General features: G+C 43.2%; 1 protein-coding gene across 2 annotated transcripts in view; it reads left to right on the forward strand.

Moving 5' to 3' along the window:
• Positions 1–13,775, forward strand: part of CLCN1 (chloride voltage-gated channel 1) — a 43,808-nt gene that overhangs the window by 8,506 nt on the left and 21,527 nt on the right. Inside the window, exons 1-2 of one of the 2 annotated variants that reach the window (XM_033925658.1) lie at positions 12,272–12,532; positions 13,482–13,635. In XM_033925658.1, the coding sequence (XP_033781549.1) occupies positions 12,290–12,532; positions 13,482–13,635 (397 nt within the window). In that variant the 5' untranslated portion in view covers positions 12,272–12,289. Of the gene's footprint in view, positions 1–12,271; positions 12,533–13,481; positions 13,636–13,775 lie in introns of those variants that run through there. The other variant, XM_033925659.1, reaches the window with a different exon arrangement.

Consider the following 13,775-nt stretch of genomic DNA (forward strand, 5'->3'; position numbering starts at 1 on the left):
GTTAAAAAGCAGTGGTCCCAGCAAAGGCTCCTGGGGAACCACACTATTCTACCCTTCTTCATTGAGAGTATTGACCATTTAAACCTACTCTCTAATATAACCCCCACTTACACACTTTTACTAAACCACGACAGCGGTTATTAGCACAGGGAGCCGTGCTAAATGCTCCACACTGCTCCCGACTCGTAGAGTTACTATGAGCGTCGGGAGCAGTGCTGCTCCCTGAGCTATTAACCGCTATCGTGGTTTAGTAAAAGGGGGGATAGTAACATAGTAAATGACGTCAGATAAAGACCTGAATAGTCCATCCAGTCTACCCATTAGTTATTCTCATTAAAAATACATGATTCAATTAAATTGTCTCATCTTTGATATTTCTGGGCCATAGACTTTACAACCAGTTCTTAATTCATAATTGGACATTACCTCCTAACCCATGAACCTCTAATTTCCTCAGAAGTCTTGCATGAGGTACTTTGTCAAATGCCTTTTGAAAATCCAAATAAATGATATCAATCTGCTCACCTTTATCCACATGTACATTCACCCCTTCAAAGAAATGCAATACATTGGTGAGGCAAAATTTCCCTTGGTCAAAACCATGTTGACTTTCTCTCATTAATCCATGCTTACGTAATATGTTCTGTCATTTTTTTCTTTATAATAGTCTGTACCATTTTGCCCGTCACCGAAGTAATACTGGTCTATAATTTCCCGGATCACCTCTGGAACCCTTTTTAAAAATTGGCTTCACATTGGCCACCCTTCAGTCTTCTGGTACTATGCTGGATTTTATAGAAAAATTACAAATTACTAACAATAGCTCTGCAAGTTAATTTTTCAATTCTATCAGCACTCTGGGATGTATACCATCCAGACCAGGTGATTTGCTACTGTTCGGTTTTCAAATTGACCCATTATATCTTCTAGTGTTACAGAGATCTGTTTGAGTTTCTCTAATTCATGTGTGTACTATGTTACCAGAATGAAACACACCAGGGCCAGTGAGCAGGGTACTATGGCTGGGAAATGATGAACATGGGAAAGCATGGGAACAAAAATCTGAAGGTTTAGCAGATGATAGACCAAGTATGACTCAGGAGAATGAGGCTATTATATAGAAGTGTGCATTAACATATTAGGAGTCTCACATTATCCTTCCAGTCAGCCTTACCAAAGACTGTTGATGGAGTACTGGGACTTGATTTGGGCCTCACACTCTCAGGAAGATATGAGGATTTTGGAAAACCTTCAACTAGTAGAATCGTAAGTTTGGATAACATAAGTCAGGAGAAGAAGCATGAAGGAGTTGGGTTTATTAAGTTGGGAAAGAACACAGAGAAGTGATCTGGTGTGCGAATGGGGATCATCTTCTTTTCTGGGAAAAGAACAAAAGATTCGGGACTTAGTCTCGGAAGGGAGTTAGAAGCTATCTTTAGAAAGAATGTTCTAGGTGAGGAATAACAATTCAATGGGCAAAGGTAGTGGAGTGGGATCTCCATCACTAGAGAGCTTATAACTGTGAGTTGAGCATGCATCTCTCTGAAGCAGTATAAAGCATCCTGGCTGGAGGCTGGGGGTGGACTGCTACTTCTATGATTTTCAGCTGCCTGCCTTTTCTGTAGTTTACTGGATTTTTGCAGGAATTACAGCTCTTCTATGTGTATTTTCAGAAATAAAATCCAACCTACAAAGTACATTCAACTGTGGAATGACAACAAAATAGAACCATAATACAAAATGTACCTGGGACAATGCAGCGTTAAGTGGCTTGACCAGGGTGACAAGAAGCAGCGCTGGCTTGAACCCCCAACCTCAGGGTCCTGAGACCACAGCCCTAACCACTAGGCCACTCCTCCACTCTTGTGCTATAGGTTGGAAATGGTCTCTTTCCGAGTAGTCAGTGCTCACAGCCCTGTATCTCCCCTAAGTTCTCCTAACATGGCAGGGACAGGCCCTGATGTAATTTAGTGCTCAGGTCTGCTATATGACGACCTGCCCTCCCTTCTTGTGAAATATGTGGCTGAGATCTGGCAAGGGCATGGCTCTCTGTTCTGCTATGGGAAGTCATGGATAGATCAAGGTTGGGCTCATGGGATAATCTATCAATGTAAAAGCAAACATTGAGACAGAAAAAGGAAGGAGGGTTGAGAGATGTAAATCTAAATGACATAAAAGTACTATTCTGTACACCTGAAGGTCAAATGGGGGAGGGGGGGAGAGGAGGAGAAAAACAGTGTGAGAGTGTCATAGAAGGTGAGAATTACGACAATTGGGAAAAGCTCGTGGAGCATGTCTCATGGAATTCTTTTTAACCCTTTCTCATGTGCATATTTGTGTTGCCTTTGTTCATGTGCGTCTGTGTTGTTTCTGCCTTGGAAAAGGGTAGGATGAATGGTTGAATGAAACCAAGTGCGATATCAAACCACGAGAGATTACTGTCATCAGATTAGAAAGAATGCATTTTATATTTAACCACTCTCTCAAGACAACCGGCATTTTTGCCATGACACTCCACCACTAGGAAGCTGTAAAATCAGTAGATGTCACTGTATACAGAAATCATTAAGAAAGTTATAGTTTATAGTTTTTATATATAGTCCACCTTTAACAAGGTGGATCACAAAATATGCACAGTAAATATAAGAAAACAATTTATTCTTAGACAATAGTGTACATTTTCCCTGTAATAACTACCGGTAGTTCCTCATCACTGGGTTCTACAATAGAATTTACAACTGAGAACATTCAAAACACATTTTAAGAGCCAGCCCAGTAGGGATAGGGTTGGGGCAGCATGGAAGAACATACTGATTCATACCTTCAAAGTTGGTGAAGCAAGACTTCCCTTGGCTGAATCCATGCTGACTGATTCATTAAGGCATGTTTGACTATTTGTTCCATAATTTTATTCTTTATAATAGTTTCCCCTATCTTGCTCGGAACTGAAGTCAAGCTTACCCTACAATCTTAGATATGTTATGCCTTTACCTATTCAGTTCAAGGTTGGATTACATTACAAGAGGTTGGGTCAGTTACCCAGGAAGTTACTACGGGCAATTTTAATGACAGGTTCCAAATCGCCAACAGATCAGCAATTTAATGTTTGAGTTTTTTCAGTACCCTGGGGTGCATACCATCCATACCAGGTGATTTATCACTCTTTTAACTTAACAATTTGGCTTAGTATGCCTTCCAGGTTCACTGAGATTTCATTGAGTTCCCCCAAACCCTCCCATCCCACCCCATTTGCAGAGAGTGAAAAACCATACATACATACTTATCCATTCTTTAATAATACTCAACCATTGTCGACATATTCTTGTATAGGTAACCACAACCTTTTAAAGTTAGCCTTCTTGCCTCTCATATTTACCAATTAAGCAAACTAAGTTCCACCAAAATTGAAACGATAACAAAGATAATCCATATTTCATTCCCCAAATACACAGACAAATGGACAGACATTTTTAATCTTTTATGAATCATTGTTGAACATTCCGTTGAATTGGAAATAATAATATGAAAAGAAAGATAATTTGATAATAAGAAAATGTTACTGTGTACATCATCAAAGGCCTCATCAAATTGAGACTCCTGGAATCGGACTGATCTTATATAATATTGTATGTGAATTTTCCAGATCACAAATGTGAACATAGAAGCCAAAATTGTCCATCTAGTCTGACAAGCTGAGATTCATCAAGTTTAGAAAGATGGGCATACTTATGCCTATATGCAACTAAAACCAGCTCCCCCCTCTCCATGTCTTCCACCTGATTCCTGAACCTTCTTCTCCTGGGTGTCATTCTTTGTGACCCAAGCATACCCAACATCTGTCACTGCAATAGTCTTTCTGCTAAAAGGGCATTTTTGGACTTTATATCGAGATCTTTGCATCCTTCAAGACAAGTAGTTAAGCCAACCATCCTAGAAAGTTCTCATCCTGCATCACATGGAGAAGGGCACCATGTGGCCTCAAAAGTTTACATCCGGTATTATCGAAAGAAGAATCCGTTGTGACCTGAAAACTTCATGTATGCCATCTTCATATAATTCTTATATTATTCCATTATGAAGGATTCCATTTTTCTTGGCTGGACGTGGCCATTAGAAACTGGCATTGTAGTTAAAGCTTACATTACTAGGTACTATAGTTGAGGACCCCTGAGCTTCTGGAACCCAACAAATGAGTTCTGATTGGTGAATGCAGTTGGTGCTTGACACTGCAACCATCGTAGGTCTCTAGTGAGAGCCTGAGTTAATTTCTGACCCTCCTGCCAACATGGGCCATTTTTCTGTGGGAGGGGTTTCCAATTAAAGAATTTTATAGCCAGTGATGTGACCTATGTGACATATTTTTGATGAATGGCAGCGCTGAGTTTTGCTGCCGTGGTCTTTGGAAGAAAGAGAGCAAGTCTCTATCAGTGTTCCCTTCGACCTGGAGAACTGATAGGGCAATGATTTGGGGAAGGTGATAAATCATACGAGCTCTCTCCAAGGGTGTGAGAGAGGTAAGTTTCCCATGGTTAGCCTGTTCTGACTTGGCAAGTGGGAACAAGGAGGGATGGAAAGATGTTTTGCACTTTGATGTCTCAATGAGGGAGGGATGGGGGAAAGAGGAAGGGAGAGGATTTAAAAAGAAAGAGAGATTTACAAAAAATGTTCAGTTAATTCTGGACTGTTTGCGGGTCCAGGGAGGGATAGGAAAGAATTTAGAGCAGTGTGTGTGAGAGAGAGTCAGGCAGAAGGAGATAAAGTGAAACAAATAGAAGAGAAAAGAAGGAAAAGACAGAGAGAGAATGATTACATTAGAAAGGATGCCCAAGAAAATTATTCTTGATTCTCAGGTAAGTATGATTCATTCCCCCAATCTCTGCCTCCTCCTGTCCTGTCTGTTCTACAGAGGGGAAGAAGGTCAGAAAACAAACAGACTCCGGGGCAGGAAGATGGAGGTCAAACATTAGAGTGTGAGGGAAGAATTAACTGAGGCAGCGATGGGATCTTCATTACTGGAGTATTTTTAAAGCAACACCATCAAACAATTGCAGGTGAGATCCTTTAACTGGACTAACTCCGTATACCTGTCACAAATTTTCAGGAGCTTGCATCCTTCATCAAGTCAGTATAAAGACAACATATCTGTCTGGTACAGCTTTCCTGGTGAACTCAGACCTAGTCATATTTTCAGGATATCCACAAGATATGCCAGAAGCATTGTTTGTGGGTTGTAGGCTCAATGGAACAGCTTTAGGGAGGTCCCAGTTTATGAACAGGGGATACTGTAGGCCACATCTCTCAAGGTTCCTTCTAGACCAGGGGTAGGCAATTCTGGTCCTCGAGAGCCACAGGCAGGTCAGGTTTTCAAGATATCCAAGTTTCAAGTTTTATTTTAATTTGATGAATCGCTTAATTCAATTTTTACTAAGCGAATTACAACATAGAGGGGGGGGGGGGGGAACCAAAAAACATTTATTTTAATATAATGCTTAAAATTTTTTAAAACAAAAGTTAAGACCAAGAGACATACAGACCAACCGAGACACTAGGTAAAAAAAGGGCAGAACTACAATTCAATATTTTTAGGGTACAGAAGAGAAACATAAATGGAAAAAAAAAAAATATTAGGAGGGGGAAGGTAAAAACCTGGAGGGTAATGTAAAAAATTTTTGAACATAATTTATAGATTAAAAGCGTCTTTGAAAAGAAAGCTTTTTAAATTATTTTCCTCTCTCAATTGCTGGGATAAAGTGTTCCAAAGTTGTGGAGCCATCACCGAGAACATATCTTGCCATCGAGTTCCAATAATTTGAATTTGAGTTCCACAATGAATATGTTTGAGATGGATTTGCATGCGCTGCCTCCTTGAGATGCAAATCTATCTCTTTCATATTTATTGTGGCTATCTTGAAAACCTGACCTGCCTGGGGCTCTCGAGGACCGGAATTGCCTATCCCTGCTCTCTAGACCAATTTTGCGCTTGTGTGACATTCAGTCTCATATATTCTTTGCACACAAATTCTCACGTATTTGCAAGGGTCAGGTATGGAAGCACACTCGTTCACTATATAGTGTCTTTTCTTTCAGTGTATTCCCCCCCCCCCCCCCCCCCCCCCATGGTTGAATTGTGGTTCTCTGAATGTTGATGGAGGGATACATTCCTTTTTTTCAGGATGAAGGGTATTGGTTTTGTGAGGTTTGACAAACAAGCAAGCACTCATTAGTTTTGACGGTTGAGTGTTAGCTCTACAAGTATTGATAAAGAGATATCTCTGTTTCTTCTCTGTCAGTGGTGGTGGATCTGCTAGTTCTCTCAATTACATTTGGGTTTGGTTCGGTTTACTTGCTAGTTAGGGATTTAGCTCCTTTATTTGTGATCTGCTTAGAACTGAAATTGATTAAAATGGAATATAACAGTTATAACTGTAGTATCATCTGTATGGCTTCTGCAAGGGAAGATCGTGCCAAACAAACTTACTGCACTTCTTCGAGGGGGTAAACAGCCATTTGGACAAAGGGGAACCTGTAGACATCATCTACCTTGACTTCCAAAAGGCCTTTGACAAGGTACCCCATGAGCGGTTACTTAGGAAGCTGTGGAACAACGGGGTGGAAGGGGACGTACACAGATGGGTCAAACACTGGTTGGCAGGCAGGAGACAGAGGGTTGGAGTGAAGGGTCACTACTCGGGCTGGAGAAAAGTCACGAGTGGAGTTCTGCAGGGGTCTGTACTTGGACCGCTGCTGTTCAATGTATTTATTAATGACCTGGAAACGGGGACGAAATGTGAAGTTATAAAATTTGCGGATGACACTAAACTCTGTAGAAGGGTCAGAACTACGGAAGAGTGTGAGGACCTACAAAGGGACCTAAGCAAACTGGAGGAGTGGGCGAATAAATGGCAGATGAAATTCAATGTAGGGAAATGCAAGGTCATGCATATAGGGAGAAAGAACCCGATGTTCAGCTACCAAATGGGGGGATTAGTATTAGAGGGAAGTAACCTTGAAAGAGATTTGGGTGTACTGGTGGATACAACAATGAAGTCAACGGCGCAATGCGCAGCAGCCGCGAAGAAGGCGAACAGAATGTTGGGTATTATTAAAATTGGTATTACGACCAGAACGAAAGAAGTCATCCTGCCGTTGTATCGGGCAATGGTGCGCCCGCACCTGGAGTACTGTGTTCAGTATTGATCACCGCATCTTAAGAAGGATATGGCAATACTTGAGAGGGTCCAGAGGAGAGCGACACGAATGATTAAGGGCTTGGAAAACCTTTCATACACTGAAAGATTGGAGAAGCTGGAGCTCTTCTCCCTGGAAAAGCGGAGACTCAGAGGAGACATGATAGAGACCTACAAGATCATGAAGGGCATAGAGAAAGTGGAGAGAGACAGATTCTTCAAACTTTCAAAACATAAAAGAACAAGAGGGCATTCGGAAAAATTAGAAGGGGATAGATTCAAAACAAATGCTAGGAAGTTTTTCTTTACTCAGCGGGTGGTGGACACCTGGAATGCGCTTCCAGAGGATGTAATAGGGCAGAGTACGGTACTGGGGTTTAAGAAAGGATTGGACAATTTCCTGTTGGAAAAGGGGATAGAGGGGTATAGATAGAGGATTATTGCGCAGGTTCTGGACCTGTTGGGCCGCCGCGTGAGCGGACTGCTGGGCACGATGGACCTCAGATCTGACCCGGCAGAGGCATTGCTTATGTGCTTATGTGCCTGTTGACAAAGTAAACGGACATGAGTTCAGATTGTAGGGGGTTGACATTTTCCCCCTTGATGGCTACTACTATTTATCATTTCTATAGCACTGAAAAGCGTACGTAACGCTATACATTTAACATATAATAGATGGTCCCTGCTCAGAAGAGCTTACAATCTAATTTGGACAGACAGGACATCTCAGGGTTGGGGAGATTCTGGTAGAGGAAATGATACAGTGGGTAAAGGTATCTGACAGCAGTGAGTGGGAGTTAAGAGTTGAAAGCAGGTTTTTGGCTTGGATTTGAAGACTGCTAGAGACGGAGCAGGACGTATTGATTCAGGCAGCCTGTTCCAGGTATATGGCTGAGTGTTGATTATAGGCTCAATGGAACAGATTTAGGGGGATCTTACATATATCTGCAAGTTCATTTTTTAGTTCTGCCATTACACTCTGTATACCATTTGGTCCAGGTGATTTGCTACTGTTTAGTTTCTGAATTTGTCCTATTGCTTTTTCCAGATTTAAACAAATTTGTTTCCGTTATTCTGCCGTCATATTCTATGTTTCTATCTTTAAATACCATTTCTGGCATGGGTATTTCCCCCACATCTTCGTCAGTGAAGACCAGAGCTGCAAGCAAATAATTCATTTCCCCGCCCCTTTTACTAAGCCACTATAAAGGTTTCTACTGTGGCCCAGAAAGCCAAATACTCTGACACTGCTTTGATGCTCATAGAATTTCTATTAGTGTTGGAGCATTTAGCGCCCCGAGCCTCGGTAGAAACATCTACTGGAGCTTAGTGAAAGGGGGATGAAGTTTCTCCACACTGGCCTCGACCTCTTGATCATCTTGTGGTCCAATTGATTCACTTGCTTCGGATATGTTTTCGCCTCTGATAATTGAATAGCTTGTAGGTTACATTTTCTATACTGCATTTACCAACTAGCAGTTCAAAGCAGTGTACAGACCAAATAAAACAATGCAAAAGAACGCCAAGATACAAGAGACCATGACCTGAAAGAAACCATAGGAAAAAAAAAGAGGAACCATAGATCCATGACACATTAAGAGGAATGTCCGTTGGGAGCCCCAAAAACCTACTCAAACAGCCAAGTTTTAATTGCTCTGTTAAATTTCTTATCGGTTCTGTTGATGGATGGTCTGCATTTGCTCACCAGTGTTTATGAAGGACGCTGGCTGGTTTCCTCGATGGCTGAGTGTGGTTCTGTGGGAATTGAGTGGAGGATGCCTGCTAGCTTCTGGGCATGTCAGCTGCTGACTGACACTTGCTTTCATGTTTCCCAGGTGCTTATTGCTACTAACAGTTATTTCTAGAAACGTTGTATGGAACTGATTTATGGCTCTTATCAGCCCCCAGACAAGAGCAGCAGTAAGTTTAATGCCAGTTCCTTAATCTGCACAAACCTAGGGGAGAATATCCTTTGGCCTTAAATATATTACATTACATGAGTATTTATGGATCGCTAATATGCCCCAGAAGGAGTTCAATGCGATTTACAATTTAGAAAAGCCTGGCACTTTCAGTCTCTGCCCTCTCAGTGTTTTGTTGGTGTCTCCCCAGGGACCTTTAGCCCCTACACAAGGGGTATCAAAGTCCCTCCTCGAGGGCCGTAATCCAGTCGGGTTTTCAGGATTTCCCCAATGAATATGCATGAGATCTATTAGCATACCATGAAAGCAGTGCATGCAAATAGATCTCATGCATATTCATTGGGGAAATCCTGAAAACCCGACTGGATTGCAGCCCTCGAGGAGGGACTTTGACACCCCTGCCCTACACTCTGCAAATCATCGAGCAGTGTATCTCAACTCGGTCCTGGAGTCCCCCTTGCCAGTCAGGTTTTCAGGATATGAATATGCATGAACTTGATTTGCACACACTGCCTCCATGATATGCAAATTTCTTTCATGCATATGGGGACTCCAGGACCGAGTTGAGAAACACTGGTTTAGAGAACAAATCGGTGGCACAGAATTAGCCAGATGTGAGTTTGTGAAGGGTTTGATTATAAAAGCAGAATTCCATGGCTTTGACACTAATGTAACATAATATGCCATACTTTGTGCTGTAATCTGAATATTTTATTTTACTGCTCTAATTATCTATTTCTTGCTGTACTCCGCCTTCAAAAAAGTGTTAAATAAATCCTAATAAATAATAAATTTGGCTGCAGACTTTCTGGGTATTTTCAGCGCTTATCCTTCCTGCATTTTGCTGGAGTGCGCCCCTGCATTCATGAATCCCCTGATAATCTTTTCCTTGGATGAATCTGATGCACTTTTTCCATCGGAGGAGTTCCTTGACAATTGTCCCATTTTTTTGTGGGGATGACAGCTTGTTGGGGTTTTACTCCAAGTAGAAGCATACAGAATATTTTATGGATTTAGCTCACACCTTTTCCAGTACTTACTCAGGGTGAGTTACATTCAGGTGTATTAGGGGTCCATATTCTATGGGTGCCTCAGCATTTAGCATGCCTTAATAAAAGGACCCCTTAGTTATTTCCTTGGCAATGGAGGTTAAGTGACTTGTCCAAGGTGCTCTCCTCCACTACCTCCATCCTTCTCAGAGCTGCAAATTCTTCTTGGAAGTTCTGATGAAATGGAGAGGGCTCAGTGAGGTTAAAAGGCAGAAGAGAAGAACTGATTTCTGGAAAAGAGTCACTGGAACCACAATGGGCTCAAGTACCATCTCTGAGCTGACAACTTGCAAATTTACCTCTCTACCCCCAAAATCCGAGTCTCAGCCTCCCTGGACAACATTGCCACCTGGATGTCTCGCTGCCATCTAAAGCTAAACATGGCTAAGACCGAACTCCTTATCTCCTAAACCTGCATCACCCCCTTCTCTTTTCTCTCGTCCTTCCTGGCTTGTCAGCTCGCAATCTCAGGGTCATCTTTGACTTATCTCTTTCCTCATCTTCTTATATATAGCAGACTGACAAAACTTGTCATTTTTCTCTATACAACATCGCTAAAATCCAGAATTTCCTTTCTGAGCATGCTGCCAAGTCCCTCCTCCATGCTCTCATCTGGATTACTGCAACTTGCTTCTCACTAGTCTTCCGCTTAGCCATCTCTCTCTACCCTTCAATCTGTTCAGAATTCTGCCATATTCCGCCAGTGTCATTATGCTCACTTTATCCCTCTCCTCAAGTCGCTTCATTGGCTCCCTGTCCATTTCCGCATACAGTTCAAACTACTTTGACTGACCTATAAGTGTGTTCAATCTGCAGCTCCTCAAAATCTCTCCTTTCTTATCTCTCCCACAGGAATTCTGTTTGTCAGGGCAAATCTCTCTTGTCAGTACCCCTCTTCTCTACTAACAACTCCTGACGCCGTCCCTTCTGTCGTGCTGCGCAGTATGCCTGGAACAATCTGTCTGACTCGGTATGTCAGGCTCAGTTTCTGTCGGTATTCAAATCCAGGCAGAAAACCCAACTTTTCGAGGCTGCATTTAAGTCTTAAGAACATAAGAATAGCCTTACTGATTCAGACTAAAGGTCCATCAAGCCCAGTACCTGGCCAAAACCCAAAGAGTAGCAACATTCTATGCTACCCATCCAGGGCTTCCCCCATGTCTTTTTCAATTAAAAAAAAATTGGGTAATGGGGGATTAAGTGACTTGCCCAAGGACACAAGGAGCAGCATGGGATTTGAACCTACAACCTCAGGGTGTTGAGGTTCTAGCTTTAACCACTGCACCACACTCTCCTCCTGAATATAAACGTAACTGACTTTTAGCTACTGTCTCTGGGGTCTCTCTAGTAGCCCACTCAGCCCTGTAACTCGTTCTTTTGCCTTCACCTAGTCCCCACATACAGTAGTCATTTGCTGCCTGCCAGAGACAGTGAGAACACAGGGTGCCATCCCCTTCTGCTGGGTAGACTCCGGGGATCTGGCATTGCTGAAGATTTCACCTCTGCATTTATTTCTTCTAGTGCCAGATTACTACCCAGGACTCGGGACAAGCAGGGTCCCCCAGGATGCCTCAAAGGAGGGTATATTTGGGATTATATCTCTAGATGTCACAGTCTGTCCCTCTTTAAGCCACCCTATCCAAGAGATCCAAACTCAGCTATGGAAAATGTCTTAGGCTAGGGGAACACTCTCTCTCAGTGACCTTCCTGCTCTATATTGCCCTTTCTATTTTCTGTGTATCTATCTTTCAGTCTCTTATTCTCTCTTCTCCTCACGACACACTCTTTTTATCTCTGTCCTTCTCTGTCTAATCCCTCACTCCTTTGCTTCCTCTTTCTTTCCTTCTCTCCCTTCCCCCCATAAGCTCCTCCAGGATCTCTGGCACACCTGATATTCAATCCTTGACAGCCCCATGCCTTCTGAGTCCAGATCAGATGTGGGAGTCCAGGGGGGGGCGGGAGTGGTGGGGTCGTGCCACGTGATATGGAGAAGTTACTATAAATACATATATATTTGCAGCAAGATCTTTCCCCAGAAAGCTCCCAACCTGGCAAGGGGAGGGCTGAAACGGGGAAGAGAAGTCAAGACAGTGGGGGGTGGGGGGAAGGGGGGACCCGAAAGAGAGAAACCATGCGCAGGATTTGGTCAACCCCAGCTGTTTCTGGTACTGGCACTGCTTGCAGTGGCAGATGTCGGAGGACCCTGCAGCGCCACAGGAGCAGCAACGATAACGGGGGGTCCCGGTCAGGCTGGTGGGGGCATGACCCCCAGTACCACTATGTCCGAGGCTGTACTAGCTATGGAATTCCCATACTGGAGCCTACACGGGCAACCACTACCACGCAGGAGAGCGAAGAGGAAAATAGGGGACAGGTGAGAAACAGAGGTGAGGCGTAGAAGGGAGCGAAGGGACTGAAGTGGCAAGTTGGCAGCAGGCCCGTGAGTACATTGTGTCTGCCTCTAAATACGTGTCTCTATGCAAATGCGTGTATATGCATGTGTATGTGTGACTATATGAGTGAATATAGGTAACACATACACAGGTGTGTGCCTGTGCGTGTCTTTATGAAACCCTGTGTGTGTAACGGTATAACATGATTTGTGGCTCTATAAATCATTATTTCATTTGATATACTGCCCTTTAGTCCTGAAAATCAAGGTGGTTTACAATTCTAATAAAACATGTATGTAATAATACATACATTGGGGGGGGGGTGGCTGGGTGAGAATACACATATGTGAAATATGTCAGTGTGTTTCTCATTTTAAATGCTCACCAACAAGCATGTGTATGTGTGTGACACACAGCTGTATTCCATTACATGTTAACACATCTGTGTGCGTATTTCTGAGGGGGCTTGTATGTGTGTGTGTGTGTGGGGGGGTATGATCTGTAGTGAGAACATCTCTAAGCATCAATCGTACAATGGGAGAGCTTTAAGTTTCTCTCCAAATCCTCTTACTAGTTCCTATGAGGTATTCCATTTGGTAAAGTGGCACCGTTTCAGGAATGAGGTGCATCGACAGAGTTGTGTTGTGGCAATGGTGTAGGGCACGATAGAGGTGGGAAGACAGGACAGCTGTGATAGCGCCTGGGTAACAGTAGTTGATTCTCTGCTGACCCCAGCTCTTCTCCTGGTCCACAGCATAACTGGTAGGTGGACAGAGACTGTAAATGAGCTGAAAGTCCTGGGCGACACAGGTCAGAGGAGGCCATGGCATGACTTTCACACGCTCGGTGGTTTTGCACACACTCCTTGGCACCTTGTGTGCTTCAGATTTCTCTGTCTGTCTGTCCTGTGATCTCTCTCCTTCCTTCTAGATTTACGGAAAATACACAGATCAGCTCTCTGACTTTGCCCGGAAGGAGGGAGCGAGACTTCTCCAGGAGAAAGAAGGGAAGAGAGCGAAACAAGGTTCCTCAAAACGCAACAGTGAGGCAGACAACAAACGAGAGCATTACTCCAAGTGCGAAGGTGGGAAGTCCCAAAAGAATTCCCAAACATAGTTGAAGAACATATGGACTAAGACAGACAGGGGGAAGGACAGACACATTCAGACAGTGCTGGGGAAGAGATACAGAGTGAGTTGGGGGGGGGGGGGCCGGGAGCAGAGA

Source organism: Geotrypetes seraphini, chromosome 16 (assembly GCF_902459505.1).
Source record: "Geotrypetes seraphini chromosome 16, aGeoSer1.1, whole genome shotgun sequence".
Classification (NCBI taxonomy): Eukaryota; Metazoa; Chordata; class Amphibia; order Gymnophiona; family Dermophiidae; genus Geotrypetes; species Geotrypetes seraphini.